This window comes from Monodelphis domestica, chromosome 7 (assembly GCF_027887165.1).
Source record: "Monodelphis domestica isolate mMonDom1 chromosome 7, mMonDom1.pri, whole genome shotgun sequence".
Taxonomy (NCBI): Eukaryota; Metazoa; Chordata; class Mammalia; order Didelphimorphia; family Didelphidae; genus Monodelphis; species Monodelphis domestica.
The window spans coordinates 2,668,827-2,695,203 of NC_077233.1; the positions used below are offsets into that span (position 1 = coordinate 2,668,827).

The 26,377-nt window shown below is 56.2% G+C and overlaps 1 protein-coding gene across 6 annotated transcripts in view; it reads left to right on the plus strand.

Annotated features, from left to right (window-relative positions):
- Positions 1–26,377, plus strand: part of DLEC1 (DLEC1 cilia and flagella associated protein) — an 83,708-nt gene that overhangs the window by 48,699 nt on the left and 8,632 nt on the right. For all 6 annotated transcript variants that reach the window (XM_056804087.1, XM_056804088.1, XM_056804091.1 and 3 more), the window contains 13 exons: positions 6,064–6,188; positions 9,831–10,013; positions 10,373–10,443; positions 11,904–12,055; positions 17,794–17,909; positions 18,294–18,364; positions 19,689–19,897; positions 20,832–20,972; positions 21,045–21,167; positions 21,245–21,339; positions 21,424–21,508; positions 21,791–22,000; positions 23,866–24,027. In XM_056804087.1, coding sequence (XP_056660065.1) covers positions 6,064–6,188; positions 9,831–10,013; positions 10,373–10,443; positions 11,904–12,055; positions 17,794–17,909; positions 18,294–18,364; positions 19,689–19,897; positions 20,832–20,972; positions 21,045–21,167; positions 21,245–21,339; positions 21,424–21,508; positions 21,791–22,000; positions 23,866–24,027 — 1,743 coding nt within the window. The remainder of the gene's footprint in view (positions 1–6,063; positions 6,189–9,830; positions 10,014–10,372; positions 10,444–11,903; positions 12,056–17,793; positions 17,910–18,293; positions 18,365–19,688; positions 19,898–20,831; positions 20,973–21,044; positions 21,168–21,244; positions 21,340–21,423; positions 21,509–21,790; positions 22,001–23,865; positions 24,028–26,377) is intronic.

Sequence of the window (26,377 nt, forward strand, 5' to 3'; positions counted from 1 at the left end):
AAAGAAACAATTGAAATATCATGGAGCAACAGTATCTGGAAGATGGGAGAGGTAGGGAAGGGAGTGCTTGAACCTTACTGTTTTCAGAATTGGCAAACCTCATTTGTCAGTTTTCAGAGCATCAGAAGCAGTGCTGATTCTAAACTCTGGGGCAACCCCATTTTGTCTTGAGCTGGTTTCTTACTGGGAGGATCTTGGTAGGACATGGCAGCTGCAATAGACAATACAGGCTTCTTGCAAATAGCATGAACCTTTTGGTCCTTTTCCTCAGCCTATTCCAGGACCCTATTGTTACCTTAAAGGCAGCATCAAGTACTATGGAAGTGGGTGTTTGGGGACCAAATTCCAATTTCTGCAGCTTCCTCCAACTATCAGGAGCTGATTGATGAATGAAATACATATTAAAGAGAGTGTCTCCCTCCTGAGACTCAGGATCCAAGAGGGTAAATTTCTTCCTAGCTTCTACTAGGGTGCTGTGAGACATGGCAGGGTTTTCCTCCATCTTTTGGGTGACTCCTTTTACCTTCTCATAATTCACCTGTTTTTTACTCTTTTTGACATTCCCTCAATCTAACATGTCAGCATATGGGTTCTTCTTTCCCTCTCTTTCTCATTCTGACTGTCCCACCCCGGGTCAGATGTGGGCACTACCCTAGCACCTGGGGTTGAAGGGAAGATCTAACTCACTTCCCTTCTGCTGAGCCAGATCCCCAATTCTCTGCTTTTCATCCACCATACAACAATGACACCAGAGAATGTCAGTGTCACCCCAAATCAAACTGCCTGTCAATGAAATGGGTGGGATCTTCATGATACCTGCCTAATTTCTCTTTGATTCCTTTCAAATCTGTCATGGAAAAAAGGAACATGAACTCTCACCCTCCTATTGCTTCCCTCGGGGGCAGATCAGATGTGATGGTGCAGCAGACAAGCTGCTCCTGATATGGAATGGCCTGGGAGGAGTGAAGGATGGGTGGAGTAGGTGGCAAGGGAAGGTATAAGGCAGACAAAAGGGAGGGAGCAGACCCTGCAGAAGCTGGAAGGTGGTGGGGTCTTCTTCTGAAGGGGGGTTTCTGTCAGAGCAGAGGAGACAGACTAGATAGGGGCAGAGCTGCTGCCCCTGAGGTGGGGGGGTGCATGAGGAGAATTAAGGGGAGAAGGTGAGACTGTAGCCAGGATGGGATCTTCTAAAAGATTGGGCTCTGGATTTTCTTTATTCTTCCTAGGCACACACACCCTACACTGTCCACTAGGTCCTGCCTGCTGTGCCAGAGCCACGAAGGCCAAGATGCAAAGTATTTCTGTCCACTTGCCTTCTTTTTTTAAAAATTAATTTATTTGGTCAATTTAGAACATTATTCCCTGGTTACAATAATCACATTATTTCTCTCCCTCCCCTCCCCTTACCTCTTCCTGTAGCCGAAGCACAATTCCACTGGGTTTTACATGTGTCCTTGATCAGAACATATTTCCATGCTGTTGATGTTTACACTAGGATGTTCATTTAGAGTCTATATCCCCAACCATATCTCCTTGACCCATGTATTCAAGCAGTTACTTTTCTTCTGTGTTTCCACTCCCACAGTTTTTCCTCTGGATGTGAATAGTGTTCTTTCTCATAGATCCCTCCGGGTTGTTCAGGGTCACTGCATTGCTGCTAGTAGAGAAGTCAGTTACATTTGATTGTGCCACAATGTATCCATCTCTGTGTACAATATTCTGATTCTGCTCTCTCACTCTGCGTCACTTCCTGGAGGTTGTTCCAGTTCACATGGAATTCCTCCACTTTATTATTCCTTTGAGAACAATAGTATTTCATCACCAACAGATACTACAATGTGTTCAGCCATTCTCCAATTGAAGAACATCCCCTCATTTTCCAATTTTTGGCCACCACAAAGAGCTTGGCTGTGAATATTCTTATACAAGTCTTTTCCTTTATGATCTCTTTGGGGTACAAACCCAGCAGCACTATGGCTGGATCAAAGGGCCGACAGTCTTTTAGCACCCTTTGGGCATAGTTCCAAATTGCCCTCCAGAATGGTTGAATCCATTCACAACTCCATCAGCAATGCATTAATGTCCCAACTTTTTATAGTGTCCTGCTGCCTTGTGAAGTCACTTGATTCTAGTTGTTGTATTCTGGATTTCATCCCTGGATTTTTGGTCATCCTTCTTATTCTGGTCTGATTTTCTTTGGAGATCATCTTTCATCCTCTTTACCTCATCCTTCATCTTCTTTGCCTCATCTTTCATCTCCTTTGTCTCATTTTCAAGCTGGTTGATTTTGGCTTTCAGGACACTATTTTCTTGTTTTAGTTCAAATGCCTCTGTTTCTAGATGATTTATCTTAGTTTCTAAGTTCTTTTCCCAATTGTCTTCAACCTCTCTTAATTGTGTTTTGAATTGTATTTTGAGTTCTTCCAAAGCCTGTGTCCAATTTGCTGGGATTTCTGTTTTATTGTTTGGTGTTTCCTCCTGCTCTGTTCCATTTTCTCTTTGTTCATTGCCTATATAGAAGCTGTCGATTGTAATTTCTTTTTTCTTTTTCTGTTGTTTGCTCCTATTTGCCCCTTCTTTTCCCCCTGTATTTGCCTGCACTCTTGCTCCTTTCATTATGTGTTGGATCTGTGAGTCTAGGCTTTTCTGTCAGTCTTCCCTCTTGGAATTTTGTCAGCAAGTCTCTCAGTGTAGTTTGTGGGGGAGGGGTATTAGAGCTTTTGCTTCCCTGTGCTCTGGAGGCTTTGATTGGGTTAAAGTCCAGCAGTCTGTGAGAGAGGGGTGTTGGAGCTTGAGCTTCCCTGACCTCTGAAGACTGTCCTGCTGGGTTGGGCTGGATGTGCCCTGAGGCCAAAACCTCCTGGGAGGCTGGAGCAATATGGAGGGTCTCCACTGCTGCAACTAGGCTGCCCACTCTGAGCTCCCTCTCCAGCTCCTTCCCCACTGCCTGTGTTTGATGCTTTGAGCCTGGCACAGCCCTGCCTGCAAGGTACTCCCTCCAGACTAGCGCCTTTGCCTGCTCAGAGGTTTCAGCTGCTGCTGGAGGCTTAGCGCTCTAGGTGTATGTGTGTGTGTGTGTGGGGGGGGGTCCTGGGACCTTTCTTCTCCCTTCCCCTTAAACCCGAGTGTTCTCGAATTCTGTTTTTTTTGGGGGGGTGTACCTTTTAAATTGAGTCCAGCAGGAGGGTTCCTTGGCTCTGTCTTCATGTTAGGTTTGGTTTTCAGTCCTCTGGGAGCATTTAGTTTGTAATTAGTGAGTAAGGGTTTTCAGAGGTCTGAACTTTCACTGCCTCTATGCTGCCATCTTGACTCCACCCCCAGGAAATCCCACTTGCCTTCTCAGTGACAGAACAAGTCCAATTGAGAGAGCTGATTATGGCCAATAGTACCATTAACAGGCCACACTTCTTTTAGGTCTTTTAGGCTATATTGTGGCCAGAAGACATTGCAATAAGAAATCAACAACTCCTTTTCTTTCTTTCTTCTTCTTCTTCTTCTTCTCCTCCTCCTCCTCCTCCTCCTCTTCCTTCTTCCTCTTTCTCCTTTGCCTCCTCCTCCTCCACCACCTCCTCCTCTTCCTCCTCCTCCTGATGGATATATCTAACTTGGCCCAATGGTGAATCTCTGGGAATAGGTGTTCCTTGCCCCGTACTGCCCTCCACTGACTACACCCCCTCAGGGTGGTCAGCACAAATTTGAGCAGGCTCCTGGAGCTAGCAAGGCAAACAAGTCTGACCACACCTCACACAGAGATGCAGCAAAGGGTAGGATGGAAACAGGGGCAGGGGGTCCCCCAGTCTAACAGTAGGGTTAGACCCAGCTTGTAACTAAAGCTAGTTGCTAAGAGAGGACCCAGGGGAGCAGGGGTTAGAGGAGTTTGTCTTTCTTACCTCAGAATTGAAGGGAGCTCAAGCACGATGCTTTCCGGGCAGGGCACCAAAATGGGGTGAGAGAAGCAGACCCAAGTCTGTGGCAGGGTCTCGTCCCAAGAATGGGAGACTCAAACTCTGTTCAATCCAGGAGGAAGAAAGGAATTTTATTGGAAGAAGAAGAGTGTTGTAATGGCCTACTAGCTGGTGGACTAAGTCGGTGGCCTGAGGACTGATGGATAAGCCTAGAGGCTGGTAGAGTAGCCTCTCTGGAGCTGATGGATCAGGCTTGGCATGTTCTTTAGGGTCCGGGGCTCGTCCTCTCCCATTCCAGAGAAGTCTTCACCTCTCCAGAAAACCCTGGACAATGGGGACGGCCAGACTCAGGAGGAGGTGGGGTTTGGGGTTTGTTGCCCTCGGGAGTGAGGAGCCTGGGCATGTTTGAGGGGTCCTTCTGGAATGCCAGAGACCCCAGGGCTCAGGGCCGCCTTGTCACCCTTTGTCAGTGTGGCTGAGGTCTCGCTGCCCTTCTGGAATGAGAACATGGTGGGGAGATGCAGTACATTGGAGGACCCCTGCAGGCAATTACTTAAGTCCAACAGTTCAGAACGAAAGTAGATTTAGGACAATGTAAATAATTAATAAAGCAGATTATGACGGCCAGTATAGTGTACTGATAACTTAATGCTTCCCTTTATGCTGCGGCTTCTGCTTAGGGCTCATTGGGGAGAAAATGCAAGATTGCAGAGTGGGAGGGGCTTGTTCCCATCACTGCCCCCTAATGGCAGTCCTCCTAATGTAAACAAACCTTTTACAAGTCGCCTCTCTAAGAAAGGCGCCATTTTTCAAATAGGCAAAGAAATGAGGCAAATGTATAAGAATACAAGTCATTCCCCAATGAATAAACAAAGGCATGAACAGGTAGTTCTCAGACAAAGCAATTCAAAGTCTATGGTCATGTGAAAAAATGCTCTAAATCCCTATTAATCAGAGAAATGCAAATCAAAGCCACTCTGAGGCACTATCCACAGAAAAGGAAAATGATGAACTGGGAGGGAACGTGGGACCACGTGGGAGTTGTGGACGTTCCACTATTCTAGGAGCACCAGTTGTAGACGGTCCACTATTCTGGGAGCACCAGTTGTGGATGTTCCACTATTCTGGGAGCACCAGGTGTGGATGGTCCACTATTTTGGGAGCACCAGGTGTGGACGGTCCACTATTTTGGGAGCACCAGGTGTGGATGGTCCACTATTCTGGGAGCACCAGTTGTGGATGTTCCACTATTCTGGGAGCACCAGTTGTGGACGGTCCACTATTCTGGGAGCACCAGGTGTGGACGGTCCACTATTCTGGGAGCACCAGGTGTGGACGGTCCACTATTCTGGGAGCACCAGGTGTGGACGGTCCACTATTCTGGGAGCACCAGGTGTGGACGGTCCACTATTCTGGGAGCACCAGTTGTGGATGGTCCACTATTCTGGGAGCACCACCGGGATCTATGCCCCAAAGGCTCTTCCCTGGGACCCAGCACTGCCAGGACTAGGTGGTATCCAAGCAGGTCAGAAACAAAAAGGAAACCAAAGTATTTCTAGCAGCTCCTTTTGTGGTGGAAAAGAATTGGAAAGGGAGGGGATGCGCATCAGCTGGGGAATGGCTTAGTCAGTGGTGCACACACATATTGTGCTGTAGGAAATGATGAGCCGAAAGATTTCAGAGAGCCTGGAAAGACCTCCATGAACTGATGCAGAACGAAATGAGCAGAACCAGGAGACAAGGATCAGCCGTGAATAACTTGTTCTCCCCAATACGATGATCCAAGGCAATCCCAAAAGACTCCCTTCTGCTTGCAGAGGAAGCCCTGAGGGAGTCTAGATCCAGCCAAAGCGCATCGTGCCGGCTTCCTCCTGGGGGGTTCGAGTGTCCGCTTTTATTGTCAAACCTGCTGCTCCAAGGACTCTGGAATGGAGGCCCTGAGCTCTGTCCCCAGAGCTCTGGTCCCTTGGGAGGAGGGCAAGGCGCCGCTGGAGATTCCGTGAATGGAGTCATTTAGACTCCTCTGATTCCTCTCCTTAGACAGGGGCTGTCCAAGGACAGGTGACGTGCCTGGCTCAGCAGGCAGGGAAATGGTGTTCCCATTGGAGGTCTCCTTTTCACGCCTCGCACACGTCACCGACTGTTTTGTGGCTTTCAGGAGGAGCTGACTGACCTGGTCCTCCCGTGTCGCATAGAAGGGATGAAGAAAGCTCTTGTTCTGGGCATCTCCGGGAAGCCCAAGGGGCTGGATGTGACGTTCTCCATACCCCCTGCTGAGGGCAGGTAAGCCCAGCCTCCGAGGCGATGGCCATTGGTGGCAGAAAAGAACCCTACGTGGGCTTTGTGGGTTCCTCACCACTTCCCTGAGCCTTTCTTCTTCAGTAAGATGGGTGGAGGGAGTGTCCTAGGTAGCCTTTTGTTAAAGTGAAGCCCTTACCCTCTGTGTCAGTTCCAAGGCAAAAGAATGGCAAGTGACTTGCCCAGGGTCTTATAGCTAGGAAGCGTCTGAGGCCACATTTGAAGGCAGGACCTCTTGTCTCCAGACCTGGCTCTCTCCCTCCTGAGCCACCTAGCTTCCCCTAGGTAGTCATTGAGTCCCCCTGAGCCCCAGTTTCTTGTCCTTTAAAAGGGGTGGGAAGGGTTCTACGTAGTCCTTTAATGTCCCTGAACCTCCGTTTCTCCTTCTGTAAAATGGGCAGGGGCTGGGGTGGTCAAGGTTATCTCTGTGCGTCCTCCTGGCTCACTCCAAAGGACTAGGCTAAGTGCAAGGTCAGAGGAAGAAAGAGCTTTGCATTCTGAAATAAACTCAAAGGCTTCCTCAAGGCAGAGCCAGTGTGGCGGTTTGCGTTATCCGATCCTGCTCATTCTTCCTCTTTTCAATGGGAGAGGAGTGGAGAAGAGAAATACTGTTCAGGAAAGAAGGAAGTATTACAAAGTCCAGGAAGCAGGAAGGAGAGAGGGCGGAAGAGTTTTTGCATGGAAGACCCTGGCAGGAGCGCCCAGAGACAGCGGCACTGGCAGGTTGCCACCAGGGGCAGAAGGACCGCGATCCCTTCCTCGGACCCTTTCCTCCTGGTGACGCCGGCCTCCCCGCGCCCCCCAGAAGGGATCGGTGGTGGTGTGGGAGGGATGGGCCCTCCGAGGACGGACCCCTCTGGCCTAGGATCCGGGGTCTGATTCGGGAGGATGCTCCAGGGAAACAGTCCGTCCGGAAGAGGCAGCCATCACTCCGGAGTGGAATGGTGAGGAGCTGCCCCGGGAGGAGGGGCATGGAGAACAGACACGAGGCGGATCCCAGGGCCCTCACTCCCGACCTGCAGTGAAAGAAAGCATTTTCAGAAGAAGGAGAAGGGCCGAAGCCATTCGACGGCTCGGCGGCCTGGGGACTCTCACACCAATCCGCGTGGAAGAGGCTGCGCTGGGGGCGAGTCGGGGGTTCCCCAACGGCGCCTCTGACAGATGCTGCCACACAAGAGCCGTGGCCGGACGGGCCACTCAGCGATAGCTGTTACTGGGCCTCACTTTTCTTTTCTTCAGTAGGGACGGAGGCTGATGTTGGAGGGACACTCAGAAGCCTCTAATCAGGAGGTCCCGGGACTCCTCCTGGCTGCGTGGCCCTGGGCAAGTCCCTCAACCCCCAGTGCCTTGCCCTTCCTGTTCTCCTGCCCTCAATGGACATTCTAGGACGGAGGCTCAGGCTTTCCGAACAAGGAAGAAAGGAAAAGATAAGGGAAATAATATCAAAATGACAAAGAAGCAGCCCTGCCTCGGGCCTTCCGTCTGCTGGATGGGCCTGTGTGCGGATAAACACAGAAGGTCTCTGCGGAGGGCCCCGCCGAGCGCGAGGGGTGGCCAGACCAGGGTGCCACCGAGAGGGCCGGAGGCCGTGGGACCAGGTGGAAACGTGCGCCTCTGCGGCTCGAGGGCCCAAGGAAGCGCCTCCGGCAGTCCGGGCCTTGGGGAGCCGCGGAGGGTGGAAAAGGGGCTGGGGGCGAGGGAGGACGCGGGGAAGGGAACAGGCCGAATGGGAGCCGCCGCCAGAAGCGGGGCTCCTGCAGCCAGGGCCAGCGTTCAAGGTCCCCGATGGAGGCCCGCCACGCCGGGTGTGCGAGAATCCTGGCTGGACCCTTGAGGCCATGAATGCAGCCATGGCGGACAGAAGAAGGGGCCTGGGCTGGGGGCAAGCGCGCAGCAGAGCCCCTGCAGACGGTCTGGGGGCACCTCCAGCCGCGGGACGAGGCGCCCTGCGTCGGTGCACAGCCGAGGGACCGCGAAGCTGGCGAGGCAGACGCGACCAATGAGGCTGCTTCCCCTGCCAGACCGGGGAGCCTGAGCCCACCGCCCGGACCCCCGCAGCCCGAAGAGGGGCCCCGAGTTTCCAGGGCGACGCGGGCCCCCACAGCCTGTGACCCTGCTCTGGAGGGACGTGCCCGTCCTTCAGGCTCGCGCCCCCTGGGTCCCGGGCCCCCAAGTTCTCGGAGAGCTCCCTCTGGAGAGGGGACACTGCCCAGAGGACTCCCAGCGCACGTGCCCAGGTGAGTCCACGAGGCCGTGTCAATGGAGGGTCCCCCTTGGGAGCGAGCCGTCTTGAGAGCCTCCTCGGACCAGCCGGTGGAGGGAGCTTCCACGCCAGAAGCTCCCCTCAGAAATGAGACGGTGGGTTCAGATGAAGCCACGCAGAGGCCTGTCGTGTACGCACAGCCAAGCCACGGACGTGAAGGGGGGACCCCTGCTCAGGCAGGAAGCCGGGGCGTCTGGAAGGCGAAGCCAGGGGAGGGACTGCGGGAGGTGGGGCTGCAAGCACAGTGGCCAAGGCTTAGAGGCTGATCGGAGCTGAGGAGGGCGCTTTGGCCGGGAGCCTGGGGGCCCGCAGGAGACTTGGGGGTGTCATGGAGCCACGGAGACCGAGGAGTGTGGAAGGGGGCCCGGGACAGACCTAGGGCGGACGGACGGGAGGACGTGGGAGGCTGAGGAAGAAGGGCCAAAGCTCGGAGCAGAACCTGCGCAGGGCAGTCCAAAAGCCCGGCGGCGTCGGAGCAGGAGCCGACCCAGGAGGCCCCCCGGGGCTCGGTGACGCTGAAGTCCCTTTAAAGCCTGAGCTCCGTTCATTGAAGGTCCCGAGGAGAAACACTCAAGGCCGAGTGGAGTGTTCGGGCAGTTTGATCACAGGGAGCAGGAGAGAAGGGAGGGGGAGAAGGGAGGGAGGGGCAGGAGAGAGGCAGGGGGGGGGGCCAGGAGAGAGGCGGGGGGGGGGGGGGGGGGAAGGGGGGGGGCCCAGTGACTCATCCCAAGGAAGCTGCCTGTGGCCTCCTCCCCGCCCTGTCCACTCCTCACTTCCTGCCCCTGCCCCCCGTGTAGTGGGTGTGCACAGTCCTGGGCGCCAGACCGCTCACAGCCCGTGGGCAGGCTTGTCCTGGGCACGAGGGCCAGCGCCTAGCGGAACGAGTGGAAAGCCTTCCAGTTCCACAGGCAGCATTTATTCACCGCTTTCCTGGAGGCGGCCCTCCCTGGGCCAACAGTGCTCCCTGGGACTTGGCAGCAAAGCAGCTCTGCCTCACGTGTGTGTGTGCGTGTGTGTGCGCATGGGGTGCACGTGTGTAGTGTGCATGTGTAGTGTGTGCACGTATGTGTACATGTGCGTGCACATGTGTGCACATGTGTAGTGTGCATGTGTGTACGTGTGAAGTGTGCATGTGTGCACGCGTGTGTACGTGTGTGTGCGTGTGCGTGCACGTGTGTGCGTGAGAGAGAGAAAAGGCTCACGGAACATTTCCCGATACATGTCACATTCTGCCTCCCCAGCCTGGGAGGAGGCAGGCCACAGGCGGTCCATTAGACCCCAGATCCACCGCCCCAGTTCGCCCCGTCCCTCCGGCCGGGCCAGGAGGGTCTCCGGGCCGCCCACGGCATCTTTGCTGCTTTCAGTGAGAACCAGGAGCCGGGCCGCCCTCAGGAGCTCTGCTTGGACTTCGGCTCCAGCGTTCCGCTGAAGAGTCTGCTGAAGCGGCAGCTGGTCCTCACCAACACTTCAGCGATCAAAGCGTTATTTTCCCTGGAATTTGATTATTTTGGGGTCTCTGAAGAAATCCTGAGCAAAAAACCGAAGCCGTAAGTCTTCGCGCGCTCTTCTGCGCTGGAATCCGACCTCCAAGAGGGAGGGGGCGGGCTGCCCCCTTCCGGCCTTCTCCGCGGGGCGGCTGGACGGCCCTAGGCCTGGGGGGGGGGGCTAGGGGTACCGGCCACGGCCCTCCTCGGCACCCCCTTGGGGGGGGAGGGGGCAAGTCGGGCCACGGCCAGGGCCTGGAAGCCCGCAGCAGAGATGGGCGCACAGATGTTTGGGAGCCTCGGCCCAACGGGCTCGGGAGGGAGACGGGCGACCGCGGGGGCTCTTCTCAGGAAGGCTGGGGGGCGGCCGGGGGCGCTCCTTGCTTGGACTGACCCTATTTCCCTTTTCTGCGCTTTTTCAGCCCTGACGTGCCCCCTTCCCTGAGACGTTCAGTGAGGATAGCCAAGTGCGTTGCCCGGAGAGACTTTCTAGGTAGGAAACCCCGTCCCTGCCTGGGGCTATCGAGCGCCTCCTGGCTCTGGAAAGGGCGGCAGCCTGTGGAGGGCATCCTGGGGGGCCCGGCTGGATGGGCTGCTCGGCCGCTCTGTAGCACTTGACTCCGCCCAGGCCCGCTGACCAGCAGGCCCCTGGCGAGTAGCGGAGCGGGGGGAGGCCGGCACGCTCCAGGGAAGACTTCTGCGGGGCACCGGAGCCATCCCAGGGGCCCAGAGAGCAGAGGCCCCTCGCTGCTTCTCTCCCGGAGCCTCAGCCTCCTGGAGCCTCAAGTGGGACTGGTTGTGAGGCTAGTAATAGCCGAAGCATTTATGGGGAGCTCTGAGGCGGGCCGACACTTTACAGCTGTGATCTCACTTGATGCTCGCAGGCGGTCTTATTCTCCCCATTTTATAACTGAGGAAATTGAGGCAGACAGAAGTCGAACAACTTGCCTGGGGTCACACAGCTAGGATTTGAACTCAGGTCTTCCTGACTCCCGGCCCCGCACTCTATACCCTGCACCACCGGCTGCCTGCTGAAAATTCTCTTCTTTCTTGAATCGAAAACCTTTTACCTTCCGTCTTACAATCAACATGGTGTGTTGGTTCCAGGGTAAAAGAGTGGTCAGGGCTAGGCAATGAAGGTTAAGGGACTTGCCCAGGGTCACACAGCTAGGAAGAGTCTGAGGTCAAATTTGAACCCAGGACCTCCCATCTCTAGGTCTGGATCTCCATCCACTGAACTACTCAGCTGCCCCCTCAGAATCTTTTTCATTCTGTTGTTCTATGAAGAAACAAAAGATGATCACAAATCTTTGAGTTCCAGTTCCACTGATGTCTGATTGGGCTGCAAGGGGTAACCCAGGGGTGCTTGGACCCAAAAAGACCCAGGTTCAGCTCTGGCCTCAGACACTTTTTAGCTGTGTGACCCTGGACAAGTCTCCTGACCACTGCTTGCCTCCGTTTCCTCAGCCTTAAAATAGGGAGAGGTAGTGAGGATAAAGTAAGATCCTGTTTGTAAAGGGCTTGGTGCAGGTCTGGCACACAGTAGGGACTCCCTTTCCCCGTCAGCACGAAGGTGGTGCCTTTCGGACAGCCACTGTGGCCCAAATTCCCCTCGGGCCGGCTAGCAGAGCCGGGACGAGGCGCCCTTTCGGGCCCCCCTCGCCACCTCGGGCTCCACCGGCGGGATGGGGACGAGGGGTGGGCAGAGAGCAGAAGGATGCAGCCACAAGGCTCCCATCAGGGGCAGATTTCTCGAGCAGGCGCAGCCTGCATCACAATTCTTCTGACCGGCCGTGCTCTGCCAGCTGCAGAGTCCAGTTGTGGCCTCTTCCTGGGAAACTCTCCTGGAAAAGAAGGCTGACCCACAGGACGGCTGGCATCTCCAGGCTCCCTCTGGGCTCTGCCCAGCGAGGTCCTGGCTCTGAGGCTTCCCTTTTCCCCTTCTGTCCTTAGACTCGTTGGAGGCTCTCTTGTCCAAAGGGAAAGGAGCCGCCTTCCTTTGTCACTGCTGCCAAGGAACCCTGAAGGCCTTCCAGACGCTGGTCATTGACATCACGGCATGTAGCAACATGTGGGGAGACTACCATGACCAGCTCATCTGCAAGGTAGGGAGGCTCCCCGCCCAGAGAGCCTGGCCCAGCAGTTGGCGGGCAGAGAGAGCCTCGTGTCCTTGCTGGTGTTGTGGCTGGGCTGGTGGCAGAGGGGAGGTTGGCCTTTCTCCTCCCTCCCCGCACTCCCCTGGCCATTCGAGGCCCCATCTGGGCAAACACATAAAATGAAAGACAGAGGATGGTCGAGGAAGCCAGTCATTATGATTGGATAGATAGCTCACCCCCACCGAAAAGAACCAAACCCAAGCTCCTGGGCCCAGGGGAACTCCTGCTCTGGGACAAGCTGGGCGATGTAACCGCCAAAACGTGGTTACCAAAACTGAATGTTAAAAATCTATAAATGCCCAACCCCAAAGGTTTTGGCCAAAACTGTAAAGATAATTTTAGTGTTTTGACTTAAAATCTAAAATAAGTGGTCGCCATGGGAAATTCCCAAATATGAAAAATACCCAAGTCAGCTGGGAATTCATGGAGATTTTAATTAATATAAATGAAAGAATTAAGGGAAGGAGAGAGAGAGAGAGAGAGAGAATTAGTTGCTTTGGCTCAGGCTGAGCCAAGCAGTAGAAAAGGGCCTAGGCCAAAATAGGCCTGAGCTTAAGGAAGAGCGAGTCAATCTTTATCACTCACCACAAGATTGTCTCCAAGAAGCTCCAGTCCTCACTTCAACTCCAAACTCCAACTAACTCCAAATTACCTTTTATCCCTTCCTTTTAAAGAAATTTTCTCTTATGTCACCTTCCCTAAATTTTCATGTCTACCAATCACAGTAGATGCTTTTTCCCAGGACTGCCCATTCTTAGTTCTCATCTTCTTTTTAGTTCATAGCTTCTCTGGTTAGGTTATATCTTCTGAGTACTTCACACCTCTTTGTTAAGCTTGTCTTTTGTGAGTTACTTGACCCTTTAGTGATTAATTTAACCTCTATAGGTACTGAGCACCCTTTTGTATTAGATCTAAAAATAGACCTAGCTTAAGGCTCTAGCTTCACTTTAAGTAAGAGTTGGGGACTTTTCATTGTTCAGTCAGGAGTTTACAACTTGATCTTCCCCTAAGGCACTGTCTGAGTAGGGTGGAGTAATTTTAAAAGTTCCCAATACATTCCTGATCAAGTACCTCCATTGTAGAGAATGGGGAATCGCTGAATCAAATCTTCTAAGGTACAGTCTGAGCAGTTTTAAGATTCACAGCGAATGAAAGCAATTGGACCCCAGCCAGGCTTGAGCGGGTGGTGGGAGGGTGCCCAAAGGACACCCTCCCAGCGCAGGCGGCATAGAGGGCCGCGGGGCCCTCCCCAAGGACGCTGAGGCCCCGCCACCTGGGACTTCCAGGAGCCTCTGCCTCCACTGGGCAGCTGAATTTTTCTGGGTGTCATCCCATGAATCAGCATGCGGGCCTTGGGAACAAAGAATCAGCAGAGAGCCCTGCACACAGAAGGTGCTCCATAAGTGCTTCTGGCCTGCCTTCCTTAGCAAATTCATTGGCTGCGCCTTCAAGGGTGAAGGGAGAGCAGAGCTCAGACAGAAGAAGTCGTGGGAAAGGGCTACAAGAACCATGACAACAGCCTTTGCTCCATGGAGGAGAATGCAAATCCCACCCCTGGAAGCCAACTTCATGGTTCCAAGAGCGTGGAAAGAGGACTTAGAAGATGGCAGGAGAGAGGAACGACAGAAAAGCGGCCTGTTTGGACCATGTGTCTGTACAGGAAGGAAAAGAAGGGACCAGCATTTATGGAAGCACCTACTCTGGGCCAGGCACGGATAAGCACCATGAAATGGGACCCCACTTAGTCCTCACAATAAGCCGGAGGGAGATACTATAATTATCCCCATTTCACAGGGGAGGAAACTGAGGCAGGCAGCAGTTAGTGACTTGCCCAGGGTTCCGAAGTTATGGCAAGCATCAGAGGTCTGTGCCGGTGGTAACACAATTGAGATGGCATAGAGAAACCATTAGAGAAGGGTTGGGGGAGATGGCAAAGGCATGGAGAAAAGAGAACTGATCCAGAGAGCTGGTAGTCACTCGGCCTGCTCTCCCCCTGCACGGAGCAGCCTGGGGGCATCCTCCAACCGTGCTTTCCTGCCATGAGATCCCTCGGAGCCTCCTGTGTGTGGCCACTTGCTGGCTCTTCACAAAGCATCTCCTGGTCATCCGAGTCACTTCCAGATTCCTGGGAAGATGCGTCAGCAGAAATGGCCTGGCCCGTGCCCTTCTGGACGCAGAGCAGGGAGCCAGATGTAGCGCACGGAGGCACGGAGCCCCGAGAGCACCCCAGGGAGAGGAGGGATCCCCTGGGCCCATTGCACGCACCCAGAGCCCTGCTGGAAGACCTCCGAGGCTGAGTGGCCAAGAAAAGTCGATTCCCCGCCTTAGAGCGCAGCCACCCTCCAAGCTCTCAGGGAAAGCAGAGCTCAGACAGCGCTCAGAGAGGACGCGGAGCCCGACGACAGCCAGCTGCTGCCTTTGGGCAATAGCGGCTCTGACTTGCCCCGGATGAGCGTCTCACGAAATCCACTCCTCCAAGAGTGAGCCACGGAGTCCTCTGCAGGGCTGCCCACAGAACCAGCGAGGGTCCGACACGAGTGGCAAAAGCCTCTGGTGTTCGGACAGTGAAGTGATTGTGAGCCTGCCTGAGAGGCCCCCACGAGAAGCCATCCTGAAGCTAACATCTATGAAGCACCAAAACAACGGTCATAATAATGGCAGAAAAAGCTAGGATCGAGGCATTGTCAAGAGGGCCAGACTGCGGGACAACAGGCGGGTGTCACCCGTTCCACTGGGGGGAAGCCCACGGAGCGGAACCGGCCAGAGGACAAGGCAGGGGCTGGTCCTACTCTGCATCATTGCAGGCAAGTTCTGAACTGCGATAAGAGCACAGATCCACCGGAGTGCTTAAGACTTGGCTCCTTGCCGTGATCGTGCCTTCCAACTCCCTTCTTTTAAAAGAAATCTTTTCCGGTCTCAATTCCCCCCTCCCAGCTCCTGCGACAAGGCCGGAAAAACAACCCCAGTGCAAACACGTCAGTCCCGTCTGAGGTAGATCCGGACATCAGCTCTCCGAGTCCATCGCCTCTGCCTGGAGACGGTGGCATGTTTCATCCCAAGCCCTCTGGGACTGTGGCTGGCCCTTCGTTTCTTTATCTGTGCTCCTAAGCCTTTGGAATGGAACAGAACCGAATAGAATGGAATAGAAAGGAACAGAACAGAACGGAATGGAATGGAATGGAATGCAACGGAATGGAACAGAACGGAACAGAACGGAACAGAAATGGAATGGAATGGAATGGAACGGAATGGAATGGAACAGAATGGAACGGAAAGGAACAGAACAGAATGTAATGGAACAGAACAAAATGGAACGGAATGAAATGGAACAGAAAGTAACGGAACAGAACGGAATGGAACAGAATGGAACAGAACGGAAAGGAACAGAACAAAATGGAATGGAATGGAATGGAATGGAACAGAAAGGAACAGAATGGAATGGAACAGAAAGGAATGGAACAGAACAGAATGGAATGGAATGGAATGGAATGGAATGGAATGGAATGGAAAGGAATGGAACAGAATGGAATGGAACAGAACAGAATGGAACAGAATGGAATGGAATGGAAAGGAACGGAACAGAACAGAATGGAATGGCATGGAACAGAATGGAAAGGAACAGAACAGAATGGAATGAAACGGAATGGAACAGAACGGAAAGGAACAGAATGGAATGGAATGGAACAGAAAGGAACAGAACAAAATGGAACAGAATGGAATGGAACAGAATGGAACAGAATGGAATGGAACAGAAATGGAATGGAACGGAATGGAATGGAACAGAAAGGAACCGAATGGAAAGGAATGGAACAGAATGGAACAGAACAGAATGGAACAGAACAGAATGGAATGGAACAGAAATGGAATGGAATGGAACAGAATTGGAATGAAATGGAATGGAATGGAACAGAATGGAACGGAACTGAACAGAAATGGAACGGAATGGAATGGAATAGAATGAAATGAAAATGGAATGGAATAGAATGAAATGAAAATGGAATGGAACAGAATGGAATGGAATGGAACAGAACAAAACGGAATGGAATGGAAAAGAATGGTCCTTGAGTAAGCAGTGCACGACTTCAGCAAAGGTGCAGGATGTCATCAGCATTTCTGGCCTTCGTCAGCAAAGGAATGGCCACGTTCCGGAAGGGATGAGGGTCCTCGAATACTCGTTCTCAAAAAGAAGGCAGGAGATGGGGAGGGAGCAGTGATTGTCCATGACCCTGGCTGGGAATCTGGAGTCAGGAGTGGGGGGAAGCAGAGGGTGGCCAAGGGTCAAGAAGGGCTGTGAGTCGTGTCTTCTTCAAGACAGCACAAGCCACTTTCTGGCAATGCCATCTTTACTCAACCTCTTCCAATTCCCTGCTTAAAGAAAACATTCCAGAGAAATAAGTACATTGAAGTCACCCATTCTCCCGTTCTCTCGTGACTTGGGTTAGCTGAGTCCACTTTTCCTTTTAACCTTTACCTTAGAATCAGTACTGTGTTTGGTTCCAAGGCAGAAGAGTGGTAAGGGCTAGGCAATGGGGGTGAAGTGACTTGCCCAGGGTCACCCAGCTAGGATGTGTCTGTGGCCAGATCAGAACCCAAGACCTCCCATCCCATCTCCAGGCCTGGCTGTCTGCCCACTGAGCCACCCAGTGCCCCTCTGGTTCAGTTCTTTCTCACTCTCTGCAAGAGATGGTGATCTTCAAGGCGATCACTTTGCTCATGCTCAGTGGAGCACGAGGAGATGAGATGACCAAGATCCCCTAAGAAAAGAGGGCACAGCCTGCAACGCGCCGGCCCCACTGCCAAGTGCTTCATAGCCAGGAAGATGCTGCAGAAACACTCGCTCACTCACTCCCCCATCAGGAGCGCTTCTTCTCTGGCACTGACGTGACCCGCCCCCCCCCCCCCCAAGCCAGTTATCAGTTGGGCCTGGCCTTTTAGTGATATCCGGGCATCAGGGCCGACATTCTGGTCACAGCACAGGAGGCTGGGCGTGGGTGGTCTCTTGGGTTCTGCCATCACCTTCCCTTCCAAGGAGCCCCCTCCCTGCTCTCCTCCCTCAAAGGGACCAGCACAGCCAACAAGCTGGCCAGAATACGAGGCAACAAAGGCGGGAGGGAGCTGTGTGTTCTCGCCCTCTCTTCTCTCAGTCTTCAGGACGCCCCCTGCCCCCCCCGCCCCGCCCCCGGTCTCGTCCCCTCTCTCCTCTGTCTCCTGGGCTGCTTCACTGGGAGATCTCGGCTCCCCCGAGGCTGAATGCTGCAGACCCAGAATGATGCTCTCTTGAAGGCCAAGGGAAGGGCACAGGTCCTGCAGGGCTGAAGTAGGAGGCAAGGATGGAGCTCGTGCTGTCCTAGCGCCGCCTGCTGCCCAGCTCCAGGGCGTCATCTGAACTGGGTTCGCAAGCCAGGCCAGGCAGCATCATCAGTGGACCCCAGAGTGGGGCAGTTCGAAGGCTCCGCCCCAGCCTGGGGTGTGCAGGGAAGCCACTAGCCAGCAGGGGTGTCTGGGAGAGCCAGGGAAAGAGGGAAGAGCCAGCTTCAGAGGCCACGGTTTGGGCCAAGGTCTCTGGCTCCGAGCCCAGCACTCGTCCCCCTGCCCGCCTCCCAGATGAAGGCCTGGGCCTAGGGGAGGCTGGGGAGGAGCCCGATGAGAGCTGCGCTCCAGGCCTTGGACTGCGGCTGTGTCCCTAGGTGGGAGACCTGCCGCCAACCATCATCCCGGTCCACATGGGCGTAGTGGGCTGCCCCATCATGTTGTTCAGGACGAGCCACCTGGCCGAAGAACCTCCCCAGGACCAAATCATCAGGTACCGCCTGGGGGCCCCGCCCCGGGCTGGCCATCGTGTGCCCACGAGCCCCTCCTTTCTCTGTCTGCTGGTCCTGCCGGGGCCCTTGCACTTGGCCTCTTCCTTCCTTCTACGGGATCTGTTTTGTTTCTGGTGGGTCTGGCTTCTTTTGTTTTCCCTTTTGGAGAGTAAGAGACGAGTGACAGAGAAGAAGCAGAGCCGGCACCAGCACTTCCTTTCTATCCAGAGCCCAGACGTGGCGCTTGGGGCCTGAGGCCTCTGTGGAGCCCCGTGCCATTCTGGGAGGCCCGGGATACCCGCCGCCTGAGCCCCTTCTCCCTGGGCTCGTTGCCCAGGCTGGCTCTGGGCAGCTGCTGAGCCGGGGGCTGTCTCCTCCCTTCCCAGGTTTGGCACTAAGATCTCTGGAGGAGACACCGTCTCCCGCACTCTCCGCCTGAATAACTACAGTCCTTATGGTAAGATTTTCAACTGGTCAATCAAGAAACATTTACTGAGAATCTACTATATGTACAGGGCACTGTGCTAGCCGCCATGGGGGAGACCAAGATGTCTAAGACACGGTCTCTGCTCTCGAGGTGCTTGTAGAAGCTTGGAGAGAAAAGACATAAATGGTGACCAGGTAAAGCATGATGTTGGGCTAGGTGGAGTGTGCCCCCAGGCCCAGGGCACAGCCAGCCCAGCTTGTTCGTGCCAGTTTGGGTACAGGTGGATGGACACGTGCCCCCTAGCTGGTTGCCAAAAACAGCCTGCTTCACTGGTGGGCAGGCTCTCCCGACCCAGGAAGGAGGAGTGACCCTCTGACCCTCTGGAGCTGGAGGGGACAGATTGCCTTATCAGCCCTCCTCATTGGGCGTTTGGGAAGAGAAGCATGAATGGCCTGGCCATGACCTGGTCCACCCCCGGGAGAGGGCATCAGGCCCCCAGAGACACCCCAGGGGTCTGCTCTCTCAGCCAGCCCTAAGATGCCAAGGACAGAGAAGCAGATCGCTCCTTAGAGATCTTTTCTGAAGGGCTACCCAGCTGAGCAGGGGCTCTGCCTCCAGTTGGCCTCCTTGCATTCTTGTGGCAGTGTACAAGGGCTTTTCCTTCCTCTGCAGCTGTCCCTGCCTGGTTTGGGCAGACATCTCTCTGCATCTATCCCTCCTGAACCCCTCTGAACCTGCCCAAGGAAGCATTGGCCAGTATGGTGTCTGGGAGGCCTTTTTTAGCTCTTGGCTAAAGAGTTGCTAACTGGGGGACATCCCATATATTACATCTCTCCAGTCTCTGCCTGTAATCGGAGTCCTTGCAGGCTTCTGGCTTAGTGGGAGGGATCTGAAGCCCAGAATTCAAGGGGCCCCTTTTCAGGACCAGCCCTATTGGCCTTGTCACTCCGAGGAGCACAGGGCAAGGGAGAGAATCTGAGGGAATAACCCTGGCCTAGGGTGAACCACTGTCCAATAAGGGCTCCATCTCTCCCTTCACCATATCTCCCTGGGCCTCAGGCAATAGTACTGCTTCCTCCCGGAGTGTAGTTATGGATTCATGAGTTCTGGCCGCTCCCCTCAAGATGGTCCCCAGTGCCAGCAGGCTTTCTCTTGGGCTGCTTCAAGCCCTGGACAGACACCCCCATTCCCCAGTGTCCCACAATCCCTTCTTGACACTCCTGATGCTTTCTTGGGGTCCCCCCGCCCAGGCCTATTTCTTTCACGCTGTGGCCTTGATTCCCATGAGGTGTCGTGTCCCCTCGCTATTCTGCCCCCTGCCCAGCTCACCCTCCTCCCACCTGTTTGACCACAGACATCAGACTAGACTGGGAGGTCTACAACCCCCATGAGAGTGAGCACCACCTCCTGGACTTGTGCATCCTGTACGGGAAGCCTTTCCCACTGCGCGACGCTGACGGGATCGAAGTCGACTCCAAGTCAGCGCCCACGAGCGAAGCGCCCTTCGAGTGCAGCTACAGCCAGTCGTCCAGCTCCTCGGACAGCGAAAAAATCTACGAGCCTGTGAGTGTCTCCCTGCACTGGCCGGGCGGCTGGGACGGCAGAGGAAGGAGGCGCAGTACTTCCGGCAGAGGCAGCGGGAATGTCTGGGGAGGCAGCAAAGACCCCCGCTAGGAGGGGCTGCCCAGGAGCGTCTGAGCAGAGGGGCGGGATGGTCCCGGCTCTGAGGAGGAAGAGAGCTTTGGCCACTGGGCAGAGCTAGAGAGGCCAAGAAGGAGGTCGCTGGGAGAAAAGAGGTTCCAAGGGGAGTGAGGAGAGGCCTCCAGGCGGAGCTCACAGCCCGAGCTGGCCTGTGGAGAAGAGAGGGGAGAGGAGTCCTGGCCGGGGGGTGGAGGGAGCGCCTTGTAGGAGGGGGAGGCAGCCAGTTTGGCTGCAGTAGCTCCTGGGGAGCAGAATTGTGTGGATCATTCTGGAAGGGCAGGTGGGTGACCTGGAAAGGCCAGACCCAAGGGTCTCTGCTTCCTCCCAAAGGCCCTAGGGAGCCATTCTTGAGCAGAGGAGCGAGGGGGCCAGCCCCGTGCTTTGGAGGCTGAGTGGAGGTTGGATTGGGAGGCTGCAGAGAGAACAGTTTAGAAGGGACGGCAATCCTCCAGGCTGGCGGCCATGAGGGACTGAAGCCCGGGGGCAGGCCGGGTGAATGGAGGCAGGGAGGCTAGGGAGCCCTGTTGTGTCAGCGTGGGCGCCAGTCAGGAACACGGGCCGCAGGGGGAAAGCTCTGTGTGGGGCACCGTTCAGTGTCCAGGGCTCGGTCTAGAGCCAGGGCTGCACGTGAGGGCCGGCCCTCACCGACTGCTGGGGAGCCGGCCAGGCCTTCCAGAGAGGGCGGACACTGAGGAGGCCCTGTCAGGTGGAGGCTGGGGCAGGGCCAGCGCACCCCGTGTCACCCCAGGGGCCCCCCGGTTCGGCCGCCGGCCTCCGACTCGGCCTATCTTTTAAGCCAAAGCTGCTCGTTTCGGAGAGCGTCGACGAAGGCGTCCCGCTCACCGCCGAGGGGCAGCCCAAGATCATCTCGGTGATCCTGAAGCCCCACGACGGCATCCGCTCCAGCTTCCCCTACAGCGTCTCTCCCAAGCAGCTGGTGAGCCCCTCCCCCTCCCCGGGGCCGCTGGGGACCCTGGAGGCTCCCCGCTGAGACGCCCCCCCGCGGCAGGTCGTCCCGGCTGCCGGCAGCCAGATGATCTCGGTGTCCTTCACGCCCATGACGCTGCCCGGCTCCGCGGGCAAGGTGGCGTGCAGCAGCTACGCGCTGGCCTACATGAGCCTGGACAGCCAGGTGAGGCTGGGGCCGGGCGGGGCGGGGGAGGCGGAGCCCGGGAGAGGCTCCTCAGCGGGGGCCTCTGGGGGGGGCAGGCGGCTCGCGAGGTCCCCGGAAAGGTGACGCGGCCGCAGAACTTCCACGCGCCGCAGTTCCGCCTCGACCTGCAGGCCTTCGTCCGGCCTACTCGGTGAGTGGGGGGGGCGGGGGCCGGGCCTCGCCGGAGCCCTGGCCGGGGAGGCTCTCGTGACGGCCTCCGCCTTGGCTCCGGCAGGCTGAGCATCGAGCAGGACTACCAGGGCGGGATGGTCTTTGACCTGCAGGGCAGCGACCTCATCCCCGACGACCCCCTCACAGGGGTAAGGCGGCCCCACGCAAGGACAAAGCCCGGGGGGGGGCGGGGGGGGTGGAGGGGGCGCCCGGAGCCTTCCCATCCCACCTGGAGGGCACGTCGGGCCTGCTCTGGCCAGCGCCTCGGCGGCCCCTGCTGCGCCCGTCCCCCCCCTGCCCCACCCCCTCGACTGCCCAGCATGGCTGGGGGGGGCGGCCTCTCCTGGACCCCCCCCGCCCCGCCCCCTCGACTGCCCAGCACGGCTGGGGGGGGGCGGCCTCTCCTGGACCCCCCTCTGCCCGGCCCGCAGGTGCTCACGGAGGTCATGGCCACACACGTGCTGAAGGTCAACAACTTCACGGACGTGGCCCATCGCTTCCGGCTCCTGGTGGCCGCGCCCTTCTCCGTGACCGGGATCAACCCGGAAGAGAACCGGCAAACCTGGAACCAGGACGAGGAAGACGACGACGAGGACGAGGCGGGAGACCAGTTTGTGCTTTCCCCACAGCAGAACCTGCTGGTAGGCCCGGCCGGGCCCGGCAGCTTGAGAAACTTCAGGGCGGGCGGGGGAAGCAGAGACGAGCCCGGAGGAGCCTGGGCTGGGCCCTTCCCCAAAGGGGTGTCCAGCCCCCGGGCCTGGGCCACGCTGCCGGGCCTCTTCCAGAGCCCCCAGCGTGGCCCCGGGCCCAGGCCCGGCCCCCTGGTCTCTCTCTGCCTGCCCAGCTTGCTCCGACTCGCGGCCTCGTGCAGAGCGCACCACGGCTCTGCCTGGGTCCACCATACACTCGCTGCCTGGCCTCCCCTCTGGACCTCCCGTCCTTCCGCAAAGCCTCCTCAGGGCCCTGCAGCCCTTCCCGGCCCAAGGCCGAGCCCAGGCCTGTCTCCCTGCTTTCCCTCCTCGCCCAGGTCTCCCCAAGGTCCGGCCTCTGGCCCTGGGCTCTTGTAGCCCCCACAAAGGCACCTCCGGCTGAGCCTCCTCTTCCTCTGGGCCTCCCTGGGCTCTCCCTCGGCCCCTCATAAGCTGGCTTCCGAGCAAACGTCCTCCAAAGTCCTCCTGGACGGGGCTGGTCACTGCCCTCTCTCGGCTCTCGTCCCACCTCTCTGGCCGTTCCTTCTCTGTCCCCGGAGCTCGCCCTCCTCCCTTGGTGCCCCCCAGCTCCCATGCTTTCAGCCCCCTCTCTGTGCCCATGGTTCTTGGTTCTTCCTCCTCTTCTGGGCTCATGTGCCCAGCTGCCCCCCACAAAAATGCCTCTGAGGCAGCCTCCCCCGCCCCAAGCTCACCTCCACTCAGACCCTCAGGGTCATCTTCATCTCCTCCCTCATAGTCACTGCAGAGATCACAGTCTGTGAACCAATTGGGTCCTCCTGCCTTCATGGCGCCTCTCATGTGCGTCCCCCTTTGTCGACATTTCCACAGCTGCCCCCCAGACCCCTCTGGCCCCCATCACCTCCACAGCACCCCCCCGGCCCCTTCGGCCCCCATCACCTCCACAGCACGCCCCCCTGGCCCCTCCGGCCCCCATAACCTCCACAGTGGCCCCCCAGACCCCTCTGGCCCCCATCACCTCCACAGCGGCCCCCCAGCCCCTCCGGCCCCCATCTCCTCCACAGCGCCCCCCCGTCCCCATCACCTCCACAGTGGCCCCCCCGGCCCCTCTGGCCCCCATCTCCTCCACAGTGCCCCCCGTCCCCATCACCTCCACAGCGGCCCCCCAGACCCCTCTGGCCCCCATCACCTCCACAGTGCCCCCCGTCCCCATCACCTCCACAGCGGCCCCCCAGACCCCTGGACTGTGCAGTAGGTGCTGGGGGGCCAGGCTGTTGGCCTCTGGGCTCCCCCCACTCCCCCTCCTCCCAGGCTGGCCTCGCAGGGCAGTTGCCCCTAAACCACCCACACTGTCCCCTCCAGGAGCGAGCACAAAAGCGTCCTCCTGCTGCTCTTTTGGGCGGTTGCGACTTTTCCCGAGGATTTCCCTTTCAGTGAACAGACGGCCCTTCGGGTTCTCCCCTCCGTTCCGGGCCCCCAGCAAACAGGCTGGGACGAGAGCCCCGCCCGGTGCCACCAGGCATCTCTGGCGGCGGCAGGCTGGGGACGTGCCGGTCAGCTCGGGAGTGACCGAACAAGTGACAGCCTGCGGTTCTGTGAGAAGCTGAGAGGGCGTCTCCCTTGGCTGGCACTGTCCCCCCAGCCCCGTGCCAGCCCCTTCCCCGGGCTCGCTTCCCTCTGAACTCTGCCCTCGGCTCAGGGCCTGGCACAAGTAGGCGCTTAGCGGCCCAGCCAGGGCGGAGTCGGGGCGGACCCCCGCTCCAGGCCCTCGAGTAGCCCCGCGAGGGGCCGTGGCGCGTGGGGGAGGGGAGGCTGACGGCGTGGCCGGCGTCCTACAGATCGACGTGTCCTTCACGCTGTCCCTGGAGTTACTGACCTACCAGAAGCTGCCGTCTGACCAGATGCTGCCGGGAGTGAAGATCGTCCAGGACGAGGACGGCTACAAGAGGATGGAGTTCAGCCAGAACCTGGTCTTCGAGTACAGCAATAAGACCACGCAGGCAAGCGGGGCCGGGGCGGACGCCCCCCTCGGGCCCCTCCGGGACGGGGACACAGACAGACAGACAGACAGACGGGGCTGGAGACGGCGGGCGGGCACAGGGGGACGTGGCCGAGGGAGTGGGCTAGATGGGGAGAGGCCTGCAGGGTAGGAGGGGAAGCGGCGCTGCCCCGAGCGAACGCCCTCTGTGGGCCGGGCTCAGGGCGAGGCTCGGTCCTGGGCTGCAGTCCTCCGTGCGGGCCCAAGGATGGACAGCAGAGCCCCCGCCCCGCTGCTCCTCCCTCCGTCCAGGCTGCTTTCTCTCCCTCCAAAGCCAGCCCCAGCCAGCCGTGCCCACTCTCCGGGCTCACCTATGTTTGTCTGAAGTGTGCATGTGTGCATGCGCCCCTGGCGTTCGCCTGGGGGGGGGGGGCTAATTCACAGGGCCTCGGAGGCTGGGGTTGCTCATGGGCAGAGGCAGCAGGTGCAGATCCGAGTTCAAATCCTTCTGGGCAAGCTACTAAACCTCTAAGCTCTATCTCAGTCTCCTCACCTGTAAAATGGGGATAACAAGGGCGCCAGCCTGCCCTCGATTGTCGGGAAGACAACTGAGCTTAGCCCAGGGCCTGCGTCGGGTAGCATTCATGGGGCTCCATCAGGCCTCTCCCCTTCCGGCCTCCTGCTAGCAGGAATCCCAGAGGCTGCCTCTCCCAAAGTCCTTTGTCTGGGTTCTGCTCCACACTTTGCATCTCGAGCCTGCCCAGAGTTCCCCTCAAGGCCACCATGGAGCTGTTCCCCAAGCGACAGGCATCGGCCATCAGCATTGTTGTTACGGAGGCCCCTCGCCCAAAGCCTTGGCTCTGGGGCCATTTTACGGCCCTTCGAGCGCGGCTGCCGAGTGTTCCCAGAGTGGCTACCCGACTCCCCCAACAGCGCGTCCACGTCTCCTCCAGCACTTACCATGACGCAAAGCCTCTCCCTGACTATCAGATAGCTTGGCTTCGCCCTCTGAAAGCTGCCTGAGTGTCCTCACACCATTCGTCGATTAGGCGACACTCTGAGAAACGTGCCTTAGTTCCTCGAGTTTATTTTTTTTAACATTATTTTATTTGGTCATTTCCAAGCATTACTCATTGGAGACAAAGATCATTTCCCCCTCCCCCCCCCCCCCCATAGCTGACACACGATTCCACTGGGTATCACATGTGTCCTCGATTCAAACCCATTTCCATGTTGTTGGTGTTTGCATTAGAGTGTTCGTTTAGAGTCTCTCCTCTGTCATGTCTCCTCAACCCCTGTAGTCAAGCAGTTGCTTTTCCTCGGTGTTTTTACTCCCCCAGTTTGTCCTCTGCTTGTGGATAGTGTTTTTTCTCCTAGATCCCTGCAGATTGTTCAGGATCGCTGCATTGACACTAATAGAGAAGTCCATTACATTTGATTGTACCACAGTGTATCAGTCTCTGGTACATTGTTCTCCTGGTTCTGCTCCTCTCGCTCTGCATCACTTCCTGGAGGTCGTCCCAGTTCACATGGAATTCCTCCACTTTATTACTCCTTTGAGCACAATAGTATTCCATCACCATCATATACCACAATGTGTTCAGCCATTCCCCAGTCGAAGGGCATCCCCTCATTTTCCAATTTTTGGTCACCACAAAGAGTGCAGCTATGAATATTCTTGTACAAATCTTTTTCCTTATGATCTCTTTGGGGTACAAACTCAGCAGTGCTATGGCTGGATCAAAGGGTAGACATTCTTTTGTCGCCCTTTGGGCATAGTTCCAAATCGCCCTCCAGAATGGTTGAATCCATTCACAACTCTACCAGCAATGAATTAATGTCCCTACTTTGCCACATTCCCTCTAGCATTCATTACTTTCCTTTGCTGTCATGTTAGTCAATCTGCTGGGTGTGAGGTGATACCTCAGAGTTGTTTTGATTTGCATCTCTCTGATTATAAGAGATTTAGAACACTTTTTCATGTGCTTATTAATAGTTTTGATTTCTTTGGCTGAGAACTGCCTGTTCATGTCCCTTGCCCATTTATCAATTGGAGAATGGCTTGTTTTTTTGTACAATTAATTTAGCTCTTTGTAAATTTGAGTAATTAGACCTTTGTCAGAGGTTTTTGTTATGAAGATTGTTTCCCAATTTGTTGCTTCCCTTCTGATTTTGGATGCGTTAGTTTTGTTTATACAAAAACTTTTTAGCTTGATGTAATTAAAATTGTTTATTTTTACATTTTGTGGCTCTTTCTAAGTCTTGCTTGGTTTTAAAATCCTTCCCTTCCCAAAGGTCTGACATGTATACTATTCTGTGTTTGTCTAATTTACTTAGTTTCCTTCTTTATGTTCAAGTCATTCACCCATTCT